The sequence below is a fragment of the Rhopilema esculentum genome, chromosome 12 (assembly GCF_057945365.1).
Source record: "Rhopilema esculentum isolate cy_ngs chromosome 12, ASM5794536v1, whole genome shotgun sequence".
Lineage (NCBI taxonomy): Eukaryota > Metazoa > Cnidaria > Scyphozoa > Rhizostomeae > Rhizostomatidae > Rhopilema > Rhopilema esculentum.
Genome location: NC_142826.1, coordinates 1,850,331 through 1,871,096, shown reverse-complemented (window position 1 = coordinate 1,871,096; position 20,766 = coordinate 1,850,331). Strand labels below are relative to the sequence as shown.

The following is a 20,766-nucleotide window of genomic DNA, read 5'->3' as shown; positions in this document are numbered from 1 at the left end:
GGTGTCTGTCTAGGGATGCCAAAAGACAAACATAAGTTTGATCGAGCCCTCCGCACTTGATAAGCTACAGGGAAAACTGATATGTGAATGTAAGAAAATGTGTTCCTAAAACATACATCCCATTGACTCTTGCTTTGAATGCAGGAGCTGAACGGAACCCGGAGCGATACGAAATCGTCATTCTGTATATATCATGTGGAAATTAAAACAAAATGCTGATTCTTGCATCTTCAATCTAATGAAAGTTGCAAAAAAGGGTTTGCATACTCACAGAAGGAGTGCACGTGATTGGCATTGATGAAACTCTTCTGACGGATTGATGATAATTCTTGCCTCCCTCTGTTTTGCTGTTCGAAGCTGAAGCGGCTTCAAACCCACACAACTTGCTACCACTCATTATGTCTTCTTCAATAAGTTTTCTTCTCATTGAATCAGATTCTGACATCGCCCGTGATCGCGGTGCATTATAAGTACCGACGTAGAATCCTGCTCTTCCATCTTTGCATAGTGGTGACGTAGAATCTCCATTTGTCTGCGGTTTCTACGAAATCAGTATCACGTCAGCAGCATTCATTTTGAATTTAAAATGCAAGAAGAAAGTACAAGGAGTGATTTTTATTCATTGGCAGGAACAGAGAGACATAATTGTGCTTTTAAAACCGAGTATGCAAATCTTAAACATATCTAGTTTTCTATCTATCTTGTTGTCGAAGAAAAAAATTAATAACAGTAAAAACTATTAACTGTGAAATAAACAGCAAAGTTCCATTCAAAACTGCACCTGCACTCGCCATGACGTCACTGTCTCAAGTGAAGGCATGTCTCAATCAACCCAAAGAATAGTTACCATTATAAGAAAGGCAGAACATCGCTAAACGTCACTTCACAATAAGAAAAGTTTTTAGCATCAATATTTAAACCAACGTGGATAAACCTCACCAACAACCACAGAATTTGAAAAAAGCCACGTGTCAGACTACAGATCCTTTTCAGATACATTTGCATCGCTGAAAAGGCCATATGTCCGTCTCTGGCCAAATAAACAATCAATGACAGAGCCTCAGGAAGGAAATCCTTCAATTTATCCAGAAGGAAAACGATTTTATGCGATGACGTAACATAGTACAAAGTATGTTCTTTCTCTACCAAATTGCAACCCGGAATTGATTGTACCTGAAAAAGCTTCTACAACAAATAAACCGCTTTCCTCTAACATTTAAAAATGATTTTAGCTCTGTGAATATGGAATTAGTGTAGGGTTTGGTCTGCAATTTTCCGATTAAGGGATTCAACAATTGAATTAACTTTATTCTTCCAAAAACTTTAAAAAACGCTCGAGAAGATCTTATAGTTGATATTTTGCTCGCAAGAAAGTTTTTACTAAATATAGGCATTTCTTGCTCCTTGAGATGGGGAAACTCGTTTTCGATAAAAATATTTTTAAGCTGAAGGTGTGAGGGGAACCGAAAAGGAAAAAGGGGGATTGCAATGGAGCATTCGCTGTTTCACAGATGATACAAAAGACTTTTTCTTGAAACAGCAGGTTTATCTTCAAGAACAAATGTTAGAAATAAATATACTTCGTTATAGTTATATTTCACTATCAAATTACTTTCTTTGTTAAAAATGAGAAAAAATGTTGAAATTTTGTCTGATGTCATCTGTCTAAAGTGGCGAGATTTTCACTAAAATGAATAACTAAAAAAGAGCCCTGTATGTCAATACTGCGCAGCAATCGCGTTCACATCAGATTCATTCGATTCACGCAATCCAGGTTGAAGCAGCCTTCAAATTATTAAAGGGGTTGAATGTTCCAATGCAAAGATACAAGATTGAAGTACCCCAAGCATATAAGCTTCATTATGTAATTCATTATTGCATTTCTCAAGAGAATGGTTGTTAGTTCTTAAAAATTGGAATTTGATATTGAATTAAAATTTCATGTAGACGCCAGGGACAGAATTGAGCAGCAAGTTTATTTTCAGGGGGGGGGGGGGTAATTATGGAATGATTTGGTGCCACACCCTTAAGGCGATTGGAACATGATGGAAACGCCTATTTTAAAAATTCAGCATTTTAACTTTAAGATGAAGATTATAAAATAAAGTAAATATTTTGTCCCATTTCGTTACTACTGGCTACAAAAAATGCTTTTTACCAAATCGAAGCAGAATTTGCCGAAGGATACCAAAAAATTGAAGGGGTGTCGCGCCCCCTCACATCCACCGATTAATCCGTCCCTGGCAGTTACTTTAAAAACGAAGCAGTCTCGAAAGAAAATAACGTTGTGCTCTTTGCTTGTTTCTTACCAATATAAAATGAAAGTTTTGAGTCACAAATGACTAGAAGCTAAATAAGACCATTTGAAAAAATTACCCGAAAATTCAATATGTTCGTGGAAAAAACCGTCAGGAAAAAAAGGGATGTAAACCAACGTGAAAATAACTTTTAAAATCTTTCAAAACTCGTTGGTCTCAAAGAGTTGAAAACGGAGTCAAACTAATCCGTTTTTGCCTTGCGTTCACACTACTCTGCTACGAAAACGGAGTCATATGAATACGCAAATGAAAACGGATACTTTTGAATACGAAGCGTATTGAATACGCTCCGTTTTCAGTGTGAACACCAAAAGCGGAGACATTTGAATACGCTAACAACGGCAATAAAATACGTGCTTTCTAGCACACAGAATCTCAAAAATTTTGAAATTGAGAATTCACAATGGACTGGTAGCTTTTACAACAAAGTTGCTCACAATTTGCTTTTATTTAATTTCACTTATAATGACGCCAATTTGTTGAGGATTCGTGAACGCCTCTTTTCAAAATAAGCCACCAACAGCGTTTTTGTTGGAGTAGTGTGAACACTTACCGTATTCAAATCGTATTTATTTGAAAACGGACAAGTGTGAACGGACAGCGTTTTCATCAACGAATACGGAGCTGTGTGAGCGTAGCCTAAAATTCGAAAATTAATCATTCCGAAAAATTCAGAAGGCCTTCTTCGAAAATCGAAACGACAGCTCAGCGTGACGTTAGCGTTGTTCTTGAGTTTTTATTATTATAATTAATTCATTTAAAGTTGGCTTTTCTAATTGGAATAGCTAAAAATGCTAATTAAGGCCAATTAGAACTAATTAAGGCCAGCTAATCAAGGCCAACTAAGATGTAGAGAGTCTTCCGCAATTCTTGCGCTTTCCCTTTCGGGAATCGGGCACAGATTATTTACTTGGTCCATAAACAGTAAAAAAACTGAAATACCTAAATGTCTCTAATACAGCAGTTGACGTAAGTAACATGTTTTGGGAAATAGAAAGCTGCTCTTCCAAAATTAAGATATATTCCTATTTGCCAATATCTATTCCTATTTTCTGGTTCAATCGAATTTTCTATAACCTCTATAAGAAAAGGGTATTTATCGGCTTCTAACACTTCTTTAACACTATACAAATTTCATTTTATTTTCATTTTTTTCATTTTATAATATTTATACAGGTTAAAGGTTCATACATATGTTTTTCAACCTGACCTGTTTAAAAGATTAAAATAAGAGCTAATAACTATGTTATAATACTAGTAACAAAAGAAATTTACCAACCAAACCTAATTTACAATATTTAATAATACTAAGGCTATAAAAAGTGAACGTAAAAATGAAATAAAAGTTGTCCCCGACTATAGTTGTTCTTTGAAGGTTTTCAGGGAGGGGGCCAATTAGGTAGCCCTTTCTAGACTGTTCCACAGTTTTGGACCGCGATAAGAAAAAGCCTTTTGGCCATTTATCGTTGATTACCACATTACTTCTGTCTTGTGAGTAGGTGACAGGTATTGAATTAGTGACTAGGTGACTAGGTGACACCGGTCTTATCCCCTTTGTATTGGCATCTTAGTTTATCACAGAGACAGCAACTGCTTACCAGAAAACTTTATGAAACATCACAAATCTGTTGCAGTTTTCCGTCAAAAAAAACAACATTAGAAGTGAAATTCTAATAGAGCATTAATTTTTCAAATCATGTCCTGGGATGAGCTACGTCATAAAGAATTGATCAGGATTTGTAAAAAACCATTTTAAAAGAAGGTTTACAACACTACCCGCTGCTATAGGATGATTCCATCTGCTCTTGGCTAAATATTTTCATCCTAAGGTTCAAATCAAACAATATCACCTCAAATTTGCTGTGAGTCGGGTTAGTAAGGTATAAAATATTCAGCTGACGACTTATCATATCATGCTGACAACTTTGCTCAGCAACAAATTGGATGTCATGTTTCTATTTTGCTTATCTACATGGTAATCCTTTTCTTACCAGTTGCAGCATCAGGCCTCAAAACAAACAAAATGCAGGAATGCGATTTATTGAGAGGATATAAGGAAAAACCTATTGAATATTAAAGTAAACATTTGGCAAATAGAAAAAACAATTTTGACCTACATCCATTCGAGGGTAAGGGGCGCAGATGTCGAATTAAGAAATGCACTATGGTTGATCAAAGAATCATTCAAACATCCTGTAGAGCATTTTTTTAGCACATAAAAGTGTTAAACTTTGTTAAAATGCTTTCCTTTTAGACTGGCAAACATTCTTGTAAAAGTTCTGATATAAGGTACATTTATACTGTTAGATTTCTACATTTCAAATTGTCGAAACCTGTCCAGTAAAGGTGCACTAAATACGAAAAATCAGCATTTGCAAAATTCATGGCATTTTACAAAAGATACAGGTGTGTGCAGCTGTTTTAGAATAGCAAGTGCATGTTGACTTGCAAATGAAGAACAGTTTGACGCAGCAACAATTCACGGGAGGCTTTTATCAAGACCTTTAAAATGAAGATGAAGCCAACAATGAATGCAGATGGAAATCCAAAAGCTTCAAACGGCGAAATAGCAAATGACTTACAGTTTGCAGCAGCTTTTTAAGAAGCAGTTTTCTTGGATCCATGTTTCTTAACATGAGTAGCTGGGCTTGCATCTGTTTGGGAATGAAGCTCACATGCATGTGAACGATGTATATCAAATTTCATATGGCCTCCAAAGACAGGTGTTCGCAAGTTGAATTGACTTACAAAACAGGTCTTAAACTCATCTAATGATGCAATTCATTCTCAGAACAATAGCATAAGACTGTTTCAAACAACGATATTTGACGTAAGCATTTAAAGAAGAGTCTTTCTCCTCACGAGCATGTGTGATTTCAAATGAAACTACATTGACAGCAAATTGATAGCGTGTGCCTTTGATAAGGAACGTTTCCTATCAAACTTCTGATGCTTTAACAAATAAAATTGTTTAAATCTTTCAATGCTTGGCTTTTTTGTTTAAAGATGTTTACTGTAAAATCAATGAATTTATTTTGCATTTGGCAAAAACATCCGCAGAGTTACTTCATCATGAAATAAGAATAAAGTTTTTGAAAGTTCCTTATGGCTTGCGAGAGAAAAAGGAAAATTCCTAGCACCCAATCCTGCCTCAAGTGAACGAGAAGCTTCTTCGAATTCAATAAAAACACTGGGCAATTTGCATTTCGTTAGGTGTATCAGGAAGCATAAACGAGGCACAGTTTGTATAGATTACCAAGTGAGCTAGTTTTTCAGTGCTTTGTTGATGACATTCAACTGCATATAGTGAATCGAAATCTTTAGAATAGTGTGCTAAATCTTGAAGAATTCGGCCTATAGGAAAAAATGCCGAATCGGTTGCATGAGCCCTGTATTATAATGAAATAAATGGGATCAAGTGTTTGGAAAATTTTGCAAAAGTAACTTCATGTACAAAATATGGTTTGTTGTGCACAAAAGTCATAGATGCACATACATATGATGCCTTAGGAAGGATTGAAAAAAATTTGGATCAACATTAGACTCCAGTCGATTCTTGTCAGACTTTCTGGAGAAGAAGATTGGTCTCGAATCTTGGCTTTCAGAAATAATTTGAGGTTTATTGGTAATCAATTATGTTCAAATGATCAGTTTCAGCTTTTTTACTGAAAAAGTGACTCTGAATATAACCATTTGTGTAATTATATGGCTCAAACACGAGAGGAACACAAGAGGGGCACAGAAGGTGGTAGATGAAGAGAACAGGTAAGAGTTTCTTGGGGCAGTCACACATCAAAACATTCAAGGAAGAAGCACAGAACACAGAGACAGGAATGCTCTTCATGACTGTAAAGGGTTGAGGTTGTTCAAGGACTATAAAGATAGGATCAGAGGCTGACAGGCAAGGGATCCTGAAATGCTACCATGCCTCAAGCCAACCTCTAATTTGCATTCAGGGACCCTTTATGCGGTACATGCATTGCTTAAGTCCCACAGTACAAGCCTGTGTAACCAAAGCATCAGCATCCTTTGGAATGTGATGCCTGTCTGCCCCTCTGAAAGGGTTTGGGGACTTGGTCCTAAGAAAATGTAAAAGGACCTCATGTTTCAAACTTGGAAGAAGACTGTCTCGAAATGATAATACAGGAAGTGGCAGTATAGTTATGTGAAAGAGGTCTTCCCTCAGGGGTAGCAGTGGAAATTTTATGTAAAAGGAGTGGACTGACTCGACCAGAGGGGGGGGGGGGGTGGTAGAAATATCATACTTGCCCCAGATGCAGAAAAAATGAATTTATTTTTCTTCTTATCACATGCTTTTGCAACAACTGAATAAGGTAACAAAATGTGCATAACAGGCACCTTTTAGCAAAGGGCAATTCACTCTTGCAAATAGCGTACAAGATTTTACCTAAAACGAAAGGATTTCTGGGGATTTTCAGATAAAACAATAGGATTTTCACTAAAGGTGTACGATATTTTCTTCGAGTGATTTGCCCCTCGGCTTTTAGTATCAGATAATAAGTAGTTTTGCCCCATGTATTAATATGTGTATAATAAGTAGTTTCAACAATTCACAAATCTAGATTTAAACAAGCCTACAAAAGGAAGTCATTAAACTGCAAAAAATCATGGAGTAAAAATAAAAGAGAGTTCTTACAGAATGGCCTCACAAAAACCCTTTTCTGATTTTTTCAGTTCGGAAAACATAAACTGACTGAGCATCATGGAATATCTTTATATAAATGAATTAACATGTTACAAATGGCTAAGGTATGGCCACATGGGTACATACTCTTTCCCCATCAAATCCCTGTGGTCTCTGTCTCTGCTCATAACTTAAACAAACCCGGCCAAAATAACAGTAATCTGTTAGCAAACTCAAAATCTTTAAATGTCTATATCCCACCCATTTTTTAATAAATTTAACTGGTTTTGCACATTTATATACATTTTTGTGGTTTTCTTTAATTACATTATATTGTCTAAATTCACTAAGTAACTAAAGTCAAACTTCTAAAACTAATTATTTTATGATGTCAAACTTAAGAATTTAACTGGTAAGTCAATCAACATACCTCATTGGACTCTTCAGTGAATGTTAAGGAGGCTGAAATAAAATTTAAGACTTATATTCTACAGCTGTCTGATGATTGCATTAAGCTTGAAACTCAGTACTAAAACTAACTACTGTACTATTCTTCATACCAAAGCAAAAAAACTATACTGAATCTTTAAAAACCCTTTCTCCCTGTGATTTGAAGATTTGCTACTGCAGATGAGTTACCCTGAAAAATTCTGTATAAAGGAAATGGTGAACAGATAATGCAGAGCTGTTACTGAATCTTTTTAGAGAATAAACTATATTCAACAGAACCCTTTAGCTAGCGTAGTCTTGCCACAGATGTCTTTATATTTAAAAATTCACTTTTTAGGGTGCAAGTACTTTGCATTAAGCCTTTCAGTTTTCATAATATTACAAAGGAACCAGAAGCTTCACATGCAGATGTATATTCTAAATTGGTCACTGATGAAGTATAATATAGTATACCTATCACAAGTGGTGTGTTGCAGCTCTAAAAAGGGTGTTGCCTATTTCTTTCAGGTCTTCAATCTACCTGGTATAAGGCCTTTCAGATTTGATAAAAGAGACCAGAAGATTCAAATACATCATATTTTCATCTTGTAGCGTTTGGTCGCTAGTGAAATATATCATTATATATTAGTAAAGTAGAGGATAGGCAAACAATTAGACATGTTCTCTGTTACTCAGAGTTTTGTGCTTGCACACTCATAAGACAGACTATAATCAGACTATAATAAACAGATACATTCCGAGTGCACAAGCACAGAACTCAGAGTAACAGAGAACATGACTAATTTTTAGCCTATTTTCTACTATATCAATTGCTCTGTGCTAATACACATTGAGCACAGTTAAGTCAGAAAAGACAGCTCAATCTGGTATAACTATATATTTACACATATCACGAATGATGTGTTGCAGCTCTAACAATACATCCACATTCTTTGCCAAGGGGTTTTATTGGAGCAATAGTTCAGTTTCTAAGATTTTCAGGGTTTATAAAATAAGTTCCAAATTAACTCATACTCACAAAAGTAAGCTGAAAGCCTCTTTGAGAGCCTTCTCACTCTTGATGTTTTATTTTTTGGCTCTCCATTTTGTGTCTTTTCACCTGTAATCACATTGTAAAATCACTTTTTATTATCAATGTTATTCTCTATAGAGACTCTTTTATCTGACTCTCTATTAGGATTTCTTTTTAACTCTTTTATAATTGCAAAAAAAGTTGTTCACTACAAAAACTAGTAGACTAATATTTTCAAGGAAGTTTAAGAAAGGAATATTTTTCATTAGATGGATTATTTTTTTTGAATGAGTCATATGGGGAACATCCTTGATTCAATAAAAACAATGTTTTGAGGGTTGACGTGATGATAGCATTCTTTTTCTCCAATGGGACCTTAATTATGCACCATTAGCTATGATTTCTGCAAGATATAGTTCGCAGACCAGCGAAAGCAATACAAAAATGGTTGGGTTGGCATCAGTAGCTCTGCTACCTACAAATTCTGATGGCACAAAAGCCTACTTGGAGGTTTCCTTTCGTCCAAGGCAGCGCAATGAAAAAAGCCACTGACAGACGTCTTTTGCAACTGCGTGCAGCCTAACAAAACACAGCGACAACGTGTTAAATCATCTATTCTCTCAATTAGATTTTGCATACCGCTGATCACTCTGCAGCTGCTTTCCACACCATTTTCCTGAGGAGAAGCCATGTGCGCTTTTAGATTGCAGAACAATCACCTGAGTTGTGTTTTCTTTGATCATTTGCAGTCTTCAGCAACAACTTCTTCACTTTCTTCTCAGATTACGAACAGAATTCTGGTGCCGCGAAAACTTTCTTATTGTTTTCACTATATCATAGACGAATATAATTAGCTTTTAATCTATGGTCATTTCTTTTGGCTTGCTAATGACTTTTTCAGCTTCAACGATTGTCTTTGTAATGAATTTGTTTTCAATACTGTTGACAACATGTGATAGAACGAAAAAGAGGTTGCAAATCTTTAAGTAGAGGCCACAGCCATTTTGCAAGTAGAGAAAGCGCGAAGACAGAGCCTTGTGGTACTCTTGGGAAATGTACGGAAAAAAGACAATAATGCACAATAAAAGAAGCTCAGCTAATTTCTTCATAGCTAAATCAAGATCCTCCTTAAATTTTTTTAGCTTACATTGAGCATGCGGAAACCCTCAGATTTCTGATGATAGATTTTCAAAAAAATTCAGCCGCCCGTATTCAGCAGTCGAAAGCTCTTATTAATGCGTTTATTAAATTATTGAAGTTGCACCCAGCCAGTTTTTTGGTGAACCTTACTCTCCTATAAACAAGACACACATTTCTTATATTCTTGAGATTTTGCTTTATTTATATATGTTTTTCAACTGAAAAAATTGTTTTACAAGCGAAAACTTTAAGGATCTTTGGCCCAGCTATCGATGATTTAATTCCACACAAAAGATCATATCTCAATATAGTGTGCACAAGCGCATATGTTTATTTTTTTAACTGGCACAGTTTAGCAAAAGGTTGATGAAGCCTAGTCTTTCAAGGCATAGCAATTTCATTCTTCTTTAAATTTAAAAATAACACTCTCAAGCCAAGTTTGTCTCTTTAATAGTTTTAATAACATTGACCTTTTTCATAGAAAGAAATGGGTACAACAACTACGTCAACGATCAGAAGCGGAAATGATGTGGAATTCGGGAGAAATGGTCATCTAGCCTGTGTCTCAGCCCTCTAATCTGAAAGTAGAGGGTTTGTGTAACCGAGAACAAACTCGTGTACAAGCGTTTTCGCAGGATCTCTGGGAAAATTAATTATGCGTAAAATTTGCGGCATCTACATGACCAAAATGAGCAATGGCGTAAACAGAGCGTGGTTTTCTGTGACAGTTTACGCATTCAAATAGCGAAAAGAAATGAGTGCGTATTCAAAGTTTCTATTTATTCATATTCGAAGTTAGACCATTTCACAATGACGCCTGAAAGACTTGGACGCCTAGAAAATTGTTGCCCAGCGCGAAACAATTCAAAACCGGAAGATGACTTTGTATCAAAACACACACTTTGTTGTTGATAAGTTAACAGACGTTACAAAATCAATTTTAAACACCAGAATTTCAAAATTTCAAACAACATTTTGGTGGGCAACCTTATCTGAACATATGTTAAATGTTTCATAAATAATTAGAGATTTTCACTGTCTGAAAATTTTCTAAATGTAGAGGCCATTTTCTGCTGCTTGAAGGCAAAGCATCTTGTCTGTCTTATGTACTCCGACAATCATGTTTTTCGCCGTCGTATTTACCACGAGAGTCGAGATCTTAACCCATTTAAACAAAAAAATCCACCTCCACATTCTAGCTAGTAAATACCAATCTTCTACCTAAACTGAACGCTCTATCCGATGCAAATCAACTCGAATGATTTCCAAGTAAATTCTATTTCGACTCCTATTGTAGATTCACCCCCCCCCCCCCCCCTCCAATCACATTGGTCCAACAACCCCTTCAATGCTGCATTTTTGTGGTTTTGGTCACAACGGAGTTTTCAAAAATGAATAGCTCAGCAGTATCCTCGAATCTTTGTCCCAACAAATAATTCATATCGTACGGCCACGACCGTCTCTTGCAATATGACCGCTTCTTCTTGCATAATGACACAGATCTATGATAATTATGCGAATAATTCCATTCAATCCTCGTACGCGATTTGTCTCTCGGTTACACAGACCCTCTTCTTTCAAGTTAGGAGCACAGGCTATGGTCATCCCTCGCAAAAAATTTGACATCATACTCAAAAATAGGTGCCCAAATGTTGAAAGGTAAAGGGTGCCCAAATATTAAACGTAGACAATTTACTGAACTTGCCTCACAGCTCGAATGGCTCAATTTTGGCCACTTTCAACATTTGTCGAGTAAGTACAGGGCCGTCACTACAGGGGATGTGGGAGGGGCCCTGAGTAAGTATGAAACTTTTAAGGCTTCAGCTAATTGTCAGGGGCGCAGTGTGCGGGGTGTGTGGGGTTGTCACACCCCCCCCCCCCAACTTTCAGAGAACTCGTCAGTAGAATTACATATATAGCAAAATGATTTTTATGCCAAATGTAACAAAAGAATTTCTGTCGGTAAAATATGGTTTTGCATCTCTTACACCCTCCCCCCAAGCGAGAAAGATCACACTACGGCATTGCTAATTGACCCCCCCCCCCCTCCTAAGCGAGAAAGGTCACACTGCGGCACTGCTAATTGTTAGATAATATAAACGTGTTAGCATTCTCTCTTTGAGTTTAGCAGCTTTGGTTTTCTCATTAGTTTTGGGTTAGGGTTTATTTGTATAGGAATACAAACAGGGTAAGCTGACTATCTTTTGTAAGACTTTTACACCTAGATTCCTAATCGCCAAATTCACAAGGGGCGTATCTTATAGGAATCCTCATACATTTTTGAGCGGTTGAAATGAAAAAGGACGTCCCAAAGGCAGGATAATGCCGTGGTTTTACTGGCAGCTTACCAAAATCCTTGAAGTTTCTCTACAATCCTCAACAACGCTCTTTGTGATCTTTAGTCTTAACAAAGTAAAAAAGAATTTGAGCTGAAGATATATGAAGATTAGAAGTATAAAGAAAATATTTAAGATAATCCTTAATCAATTACATCAAATTGATAAGTCATAATTTCAATTCATATAGTGTTTCTTAACGCATTCTTCTAATTTAAGAATTTAGACGTTAGTGGCATATTCAGCTGATCTCTCTTCTAAAAAGATTTGACAATAATTTCTTCAAAACATCGTTTATAAGCGTATGATTTCAGTGTTTGACACGCAAAATTTGGCTTGTGACCAATAATTACGCAAATTAGGTGTGGCCTGGAATATGGCTTAAGTAATTTTCTTATGATTTTCTTCTATATACAAGCGTGACTAACCATGCTTTCGGTGCACATGAAACACCCCTAGCAAGTGAATTTTAAAATCGATATTTGACTATTTCCCGATCCTGAACCCTTTCTCTGTATACTTTACACTACTGTCTTGCCCTTGTCGCTTTATTAGGCCACTCTATCCTCTTTTCACCTCAACAACAGTTGCCTTTAAATATTGGCAAGATCACTGGACATTTTCTCAAAAAAAGACAGAACTTTAATTAATTGATATAAATACAAAATCACCACGGAATCATCAGATCAGTTTGTTCCCTAAATACAAATGAAAAGTTAATGAATTTCAAAAAGTGTCAAATAAAAGCATACATATGAACTTGAATTATACGCGTACCTGCAATGCTGCGTGTAAAAAGATGCTTTCAAATTGGATTTACTCTGTAAAAAATCATGCAGGTATTGAGGCCGAAAACGCTGCATTAAAACAAACAAAAATTCTCTTTGATTCAACTGATGCTGCTCAATATTTGCGTCATGAAGTACACAAATGGCATAAAGAGGGCATGTTTATTTTTGATGGACGAGAGAATAATTGTATAGGCATGGTCGTCTTTTCATTGAGGAGTTTTGGAATCTGTTTAAATCAAAACAAAGGATCCCGACTTGTATAGACAGCAAGAGTTCGTTTTCTCTCTCACTCTCTTGGACTCTTCGACTAGGTGAGTGGTTAGCGGTCGCTGATTGGTTAAAATCAATGAACCCACCAAGCTCTTACATTCGGTAATTATCCGATGATTATAAGAAAAGGTAATTAGAGTTATGTGTTTTGAATGAACTGAAACTAAGTCAAACTCAATATTCGAAATTGTTGCATTTTGTGGATACTTGAGTGTGCAAAATATATGCATGAAATTTACAATAATGAACAGCTCAGATTAATTTACAAATTTGTTCCAAAACACCGTCTCCATACATAAATATGAAACTCGAAAGCCAGTAACAAACCTCTTTTCCCCCATAGCCAGAACAAACGCCAAGCAAAATTATATTTCTTAAAAAAGTATCAAAATTTGGAACTTAAAAATATACCCATTGAAATCCGTTCAAAATCCATAAGAAATTGTTTAACAAGCATTTCAAAACATTTGTGCTAAAAAGCTACTCTGATGTAAATTTACATCTGAAGAATTTTATCCCTTTACCTTGCCTGATAAAATTAAAATTTCAGTGTCCCTCTTTTTCATTCTCTTTCTTTATTCTATTTTTTCTTAACTTCTAAAATGATAAAATTTTGTTTTTCCCATTTAGTTAAAAAAATACCTTTCCATTGAATTTTCATCTCAACATTTTTATGAACGAATCCTTATATTGTATCACGTTATTAAGATACATAGGGCATTGGATATGGTAATCGTACGATGGTTCTTCTCAATACCCTAAACAACATGTTCATTACATTGATCTTACATATTTGTGCATGTTAGCTGAAAACTACAATTTTACATTAGTGAATGACGATTTTCAATTGAATTGAATTTAGCTGAATTGAATTATACTGTGAAGGGTGCAGTGGCGGAGCCACGAGGAGGAATGGATAGGACTAGTCCCCCCCCCCCACTTTTTCAGAAAGTTGGTCCTTGAGATTCTTGCAAACCTGATGAGAAAACTTCAGGTGGGGGGGGGGGGGAGGTATGTACGTTATCTAGATCGTCTCATGTAAATTACATTTCTTGGGAGACAACAGGTGTTTCCTCCGGAAGAAAAAGTTTCAAACAGGGGAAAGGGGCGTGGCCCAAAAGGGCGTTGTCCCTGACACACCTTTTGTCCCCCCCCCCCACTTATCCCAGGCTGGCGCCGCCACTGGAAAAGTGTCGGACGAAAAGTGCTTTAGTTTCGAAAGAGTAGCAGTATCACTGCCAAGAAAAGACCAATCTTGGTTGCGTTGCTGTCAATTTGGAACCAAGGAAGTCATGTTTCAAGCATTAGAAAGTCCAAGCCTGGTAGCCGTCTGAGGGGGCGCTGGATAAAAAAACAGTCTTTGATCTTATAAAAAGGCAAAAATGATTTTATTCATTAAAACAAAAAATGACCCTGGAAATAATGAAACAATTGCCCCTATTTTAATATTTTAAAAACGTCCCTTGTTTCCATTTAGAAAATTGCAGCTGATTGCTTCGTGAGTTTTTCAGTTAGGAAATTATGTACAACTGGTCTTTGGGGTACCAAAGCATTTATCAGGATGTGCAGAGAAATTGCGTTAAGAAATTCTTGATGACCTGTTGCACTGAAGTATTGCAGATCAAATTTTGCTGCTGTATTCGTTGAAATTCATTACTTATGTCAAACTGTGCAGCAATTTCTGATGCTACAACCCTTGATGGCCATCAGAATGCTGAATCTGATATCATTCTTGCATTATATACGCATGTACATGTCCTTTGCTACTCTTTCTTCTGAACACCTCCTAGTGAAGATACCTATCCACATGGGAAATTTCTATTCTAGAACATTCTTGCATTCCTGACATTGTGAAAGTTTGTTAATGCGTCTTCTGTACAGCAGAATTCCTTTGAAACTCCCAGAGACTGAATACACAGTTTGGCGTCTAATTCTAATACCATAACCAGCTTGCATCTCTTGTTAATGTTTTAGATTTTGATTGGGAACATGGTAATTGTTGGTTATAGCATACCTGCTTTCTTGCAACCTGTGTTCCAGACCCCTAACTTGAAAGTAGAACGTTTTTCCTTTTCCCTCTTCACATTCCTTTGCCTCCGCAGCTCCCATTTTTTGCTGTCCTCATTTTTTGTGGCTTTGGTATCCAAGGTGTATTCTAGGGTGGGAAAGTAGTTTAAATGTCCCAGTGAAAATCTTGAATACCAAAACAGAGCATAAATTAAGTCTAAATGATACCAGAACTTTCGAATTTCCAAAAAGCGCGGGCACCCTGCCCTCAAGCCACTTCGTCCCCTTGTGTCCTAAAGCATTTGTATTCATTTGGACGTCCACAGATGCTATGACCCAAGAAGCAAGAGGCGCAAGAAAGAAAACCTGCTTCTTTCCCACGATATATTATTGTAATTTTTACATATTTATTAGAATTAATCGCTTTTAATCTTTGTATTAAGACTGAGTATTTGTTACCAAGACTGTTCTAAAAATTGACAGCGCAGCAGAAAGTTACTCTGAACAAAGATCCAAATCTGGTTTTCTTCTAGGTTTACTAAAAGGTTTGGCTGAATAATTACCCTTTCTTTAATCTGTATTCAGGTTTATAGCCCCTTGAAAAAGGACGTATTATGATGAATTTGGTTAGACCCATAGGCACTGACATTTAGTTTTCCCAGGGGTGGCTCGTGGTAAGTTCAGACTACTAGAATTTACAATTAAACGCGTCAAAAAGGGCCTGGGAATGGAGAGCCTTGACTTTCACCTTTTTGATTTTTCATCCTTAGAGTCAACAAAATATGCTGTGATTTGTTGTTTACGGAAAATATTTTCTGCATCCAAAAACTGCCAGGGGTGGCTGAGTCCCTTAAAGAATTGCCAGAGGGCTCAGGTCCTCACGGAGACAGCACTCATGGTTGGACCATATGTTTTGGGTCCTAACTTCAATGAAGTAACCCTTCATTGATCATTACAAAAAGCTCAAAATAACAACGTGCATGTTTCTTTAGCAAAAGATTAAGTAAACCAACTGTCTTTCTTTAGTGAACAGTTTCATAATTGCTACTGCTTCTGTCTATAAAGCTTCTATGACGTCAATAAACTAAATTTTTAATACAAATGTAAAGGAGTTAGATAAGCCAGGAAAACCTACCCCGAGGTCATTTATGTACATCAGAAAAAGAAGAGGCCCTAGGCACGAAACCTGTGGCACTCCAATATAACAAATTACTTACCCCGAGGTATCTTTTTGTTTGCAACATTTGAGTGATTTTGCATTAAAAAGTTATGACAAGTCGTTCTTCAAGTAGTCGAATCTCGAACTTCTTGAGCCACAAGTAAAATTTTCCATACCTTGAAACAGATGACATTTGTAGATACAAATACAAAATGTATTCTTTTCTTAAAGTTTCGCAAAATAGATGGCTGCTTGACAAATGTGCATGAATATATATAAAAAACAAATAAAAATTATATAATTACATCGAACTAAAATAACAAATCCCGACAAATGGCTCTCCTTGATTAGAAACTTCCTCAAAAATCTTCCATTGTTACCAAAGATTCCTGCATCCAATAGTACATCAATGGTAACGAAAAGACATAGAAAGAAAATTGTCAGAGGGTCAGGCAAAGGGTCAAAAACAAGCGAAGGGTCAAAATGGCGCCCCTCATTTAGCTGACTCCAAATTTTCCTTCAAAGTTTCGGAAATGTGCAGAAAAGTACAAGAGTTCAGAAGCACGCTGATCTATATCTATCGATATTTCAATCTGTGGCGTACCGAAAGACCTCCAAATGAGGGGGGAGGGTGTATTCGATTACTGGCAGGACGTGATAGAGTATTCACTATCCAACAGTATTTACTATTCAACAGTTACTATCCATGGTTGTAGCGGCTGTATCATCAAACTACGCAACAATGATAACCAGGGACGTCACTATTGAGGGAATTTGGGGGTATGAAGGGGGCGGTAAGATCTTTCAGGAGTTTAGTGAAGTTTGAAAAAAATTTCAAAGAAGACATTCTAGGGATGGTCAGAAAATACATCCAAATATTTACAACATCACTCTAAACTCATGGAAGATCCTGGAAAATACCCTTAAGATTTCTTCAAAATATGGCTCAAGGCCGTTGCGAGGCAGACCATGTTTGGGTTTACTACGGATTTGCCTGATTGAAAAAAATTACCTGAAATTCTTTAGCTGCTGATACCATCCCCCAATATACATTGTGTCGATTCCAAAAAAATTAACATGATAATAATATCAGATCTCCCAACCTTTTAGTTCTGTATATCGAAACAAGCCCAGGATATAACTATAACTACTTTCTGTGGCTGAACCATGGTTGCCGCCGAAGGAAAATACTTTCGAATTTTGATGCTTCCAGTTTGCAGGAAAATGCATTTTTTCGTAAATGCAAATGCAAGTACTCCAGAAACCAAAGATGGATAAAACGGTATTTGCAATCAAAATTTTACAACGAGCCCATTTATAACAGCCATGAGTTTTTTAAATCCAAATATTGTGTATAATTAAAAGGCCATTTAATACCCACTTATGTATGGATATTTTCGTCAACATTTTCTTTATGTTTAGAATCATTGATGGTAGAACAACTCAGCTGTATAGTTTTCACATATGCATGTTAATATTTTGTTATGTTACACCACCCTCCCTAACCAGGAATACTCGATCATGTTAGTAGAAAAATTCTACGATTTGCCCTCAGCACCAACACTGCCCCTCCTGCCCTAATCTTGTGCAGGCATCCCTGGATGCACTCATGGATTTATCCAAAGCCTTAGCTTTATGAACAGAGCGACTTTATGAACAGAGCGACTTTATGAACAGAGCGACTTTATGAACAGAGCGACTTTATGAACAGAGCGACTTTATGAACAGAGCGACTTTATGAACAGAGCAAAAATAACTTCAAATCTTCAATTGGCAATATTTCAACTGATTTTAGACATATTTGGCTAAGTTTGCATATTTGGAAGCATTTCATTGTGATCTTTTATGTTATGTGGTATAAATTCAAAAATTCTTAAAATAGGTTTTCGATGACGTCACACTTAAGAACTCTATTAGTATAAATTTATAAATATAGTATAAATATAACTATGGGAAGTTACATAACAGACAAAAAATAAAGTGAGAAGGTCGTCGGGTATTTTGGTTTATGGAGGTCACTTAAACACATCAGATAGCAACACAATCTCGCTATCCGTCCAACGAACCCCATCATTTACCTCTCAGTTTCATAGTTGTTAAATCGTCATTTTATGCATAGCTATTGAAAACGAACTGGCAACAGCAAATAGATTCAAAAACACCCTAAAAACAAATCTAGTGGATTTTGTGTACCAGAAACGCAAAGGAATGCAGGCTTATGAGCGAGCAGGGGCTCGTAATTAAACTGCTACCCTAAATATCACTCCTGAGTAAAAGTTATTCCGCTCTGCACCGCTACGATAGCAATCCTTTATAGTGTAACTCTAGCCATTCTGGGTCCAAAGAGTTGCTTCGAAATGAAATTACGTCATCAAAAAATGCAAATGAGCTCAAAATGCTTAGTAAATGTTGGTATTTCCAAAATGCTAGCACTCCATAGATTTCAAAATGCAAACGTTCCTGAACGGTTTCTTATAGCCCTACACTACTGTAAAACTTTAACAAAAAATTAAGTGTTATTGCTTAAGCTTCTGCTGCAAAGCAGCCCTCCTTAAAAGAATGAAATATCAAACAGAAATACAAAATAAAAGGCAGCATGATGAGACCTTTTCGAGCTACAATCACTGTCAAGTTTTGGAACACTAACGACAGTTTTCAAAGGCAAATTCATTCATCCCCCTCCAGCCCTAGGAACAATGTTGATTGACAATAGGAGAAAGTTTATTCGAGTACGCTTTCATATTTTTCTTGGAGAATCAAGGTCGATAAGTATTCGGGAAAATAAACGAAAAAAAAACAGCGCAAAGAAATTTCAGCAGGCATTGTAGCTGGGTCTGGAGATGATCTGAAGTATTTTCATGCTATAGATTGAGCCTTTTGTTGGGGAGGCAACCAATCCCGCACAATGACAGATTGGCCCAGCAAGCCGGTGACCCCCATTTTTGCATGTTCTCACAAAAATGGCCACCCTCGAGCTTATTTGTAAAATGAGAAAGTTTTTTTACAAACTTAAACTTATAAATAATAAACACTTTGCAATATTTCATGAAATGAGGTTAATCGTTAACTATGCTTCTGTCATTACCAATGGTTGAGCTCTGGTTGCGCCCCTTGCGTATAAAGTTTATAGTTCACAAGGTTTAGAATTAAGACAAAATTATTATGATTGGATTGGGGAGTAACTGTCTATGATTATTAGTTTACTGTCTCTTTTGCATCAGCATTATCGGCCTAGCCTTCCCTCCATAAGCTGGGGGCTCCAGCCCCCCTCACTTTTTTGCAAATCTCGCTCCAAATCTCTCTAAATCTAACTAAGTGCGTATGTTTATTTGTACAAGGAAATTACCAGAAAAGCATAACCAAGCAAAAAATGTTACCCAAAATAAACTAATGACTACACAACACGATGTAATCCTAATGAGGGGGTAATCCTACAACAATAGAATGGAATGCAGTGTAATGCTGCGTGGTGCTGTGTAAAGAAAACAGAACGTTCAAGACACAGCCACGTAGCTGCAGGGGGGGCAGGGGGGCTGTGGCCTCCCCAAATGAAAATTTTGACAACAGCCACACCTAATTCCAGGAATTAATTCCTGGACTATGATATTTTGAAAATTTGGCATAATTATAATTCCATGACCTTGATTTTGTCAAAATATATCTGTTTGCTATATATCTGTTTTCCTGTTTTAAAGCCTGCCCCCCTCAGGTATGGTTCTTGCTCGAGTTTGCCCCACCCCCCCCCTAGCCGACACCTACAGCTACGTGGTTGTCAAGACACAAGGAGGATTTTCTAAGAATCTACATTACAAAATAGCTACGTAAACAAAACAAAGTGTAATTGGTAAATAAATCTATACTTAGGCTGGCATTATTTTAGCTCTATTACAGTATGGTGCCCAATAAAGTAACGAATTCCAGTTTAAGACTGGACTTAATCGAGCGTAAAAAACTATGCCTTCAAAATAGCAAAATGTTTGCAAAAAATGACCGCAAGGAATATTCTCAAATGTATTTTAAGCTAGTCTAGAGGACGTGGTTGCAGAAACTTTCTGCTCGCAAGGAAGCCTCCCCTTTAGATATACCTAAGGCCCCCGACAACCTCTCGCTGCCGTACCGCTACATATAACGAGTACCCCATAAAATCATAGGCATAAAATACCGTGAAGCATTTAAGTGCGTTTTTCAAAAGTTGGTTTTTCAGTCTAAAAATGTTATCAATTCGAGCCCCTTCACTTTGAATTTCTTGTCGCCGCCCCTGTAGAATTGAAAAAATTGGGGATGAGAACTTCGTAATAAAGAGCATGGAGCAGCTTTTAAACTGTCCTTCAGTGTGGAACATTTGGTAAACATAGCAATGGTTATTGGAAATGACAAAAACAGCCATTATGAGCCATTATCATTGGGTGCGGCACGATAGTACAATAGGTTTTTCCATAGCAGTGAAATAATTGATGAAAAAGCTACAGTAATAAAAGCAAAGAGTTGTTAAAAGACAGAGCCTCAAAATTGACAAATGGCCCTTTAGTTTAGTTTAATATATGCTTGATTAAAAGAATCGAAAATAAAAATCACACCTAGAGTTCAAATTTGAAAACAGATTATGCGATTAAGGTGGTAGTAAGTTGCAATTAAAAT

At 36.6% G+C, this 20,766-nt stretch overlaps 1 protein-coding gene across 3 annotated transcripts in view; it reads right to left on the bottom strand.

Annotated features, from left to right (window-relative positions):
* Nucleotides 1-10,362, bottom strand: part of LOC135681246 (cyclin-dependent kinase 5 homolog) — a 29,953-nt gene extending 19,591 nt beyond the window's left edge. Inside the window, exons 1-5 of one of the 3 annotated variants that reach the window (XM_065195611.2) lie at nt 9,065-10,362; nt 8,432-8,512; nt 7,394-7,425; nt 4,901-4,972; nt 272-541 (exon numbers count right to left, since the gene is read on the bottom strand). In XM_065195611.2, coding sequence (XP_065051683.2) covers nt 272-541; nt 4,901-4,972; nt 7,394-7,425; nt 8,432-8,512; nt 9,065-9,116 — 507 coding nt within the window. In that variant the 5' untranslated portion in view covers nt 9,117-10,362. The other 2 variants (XM_065195612.2, XM_089111885.1) reach the window with 2 other exon arrangements.
* Between the last annotated feature and the right edge of the window lie 10,404 nt (nt 10,363-20,766).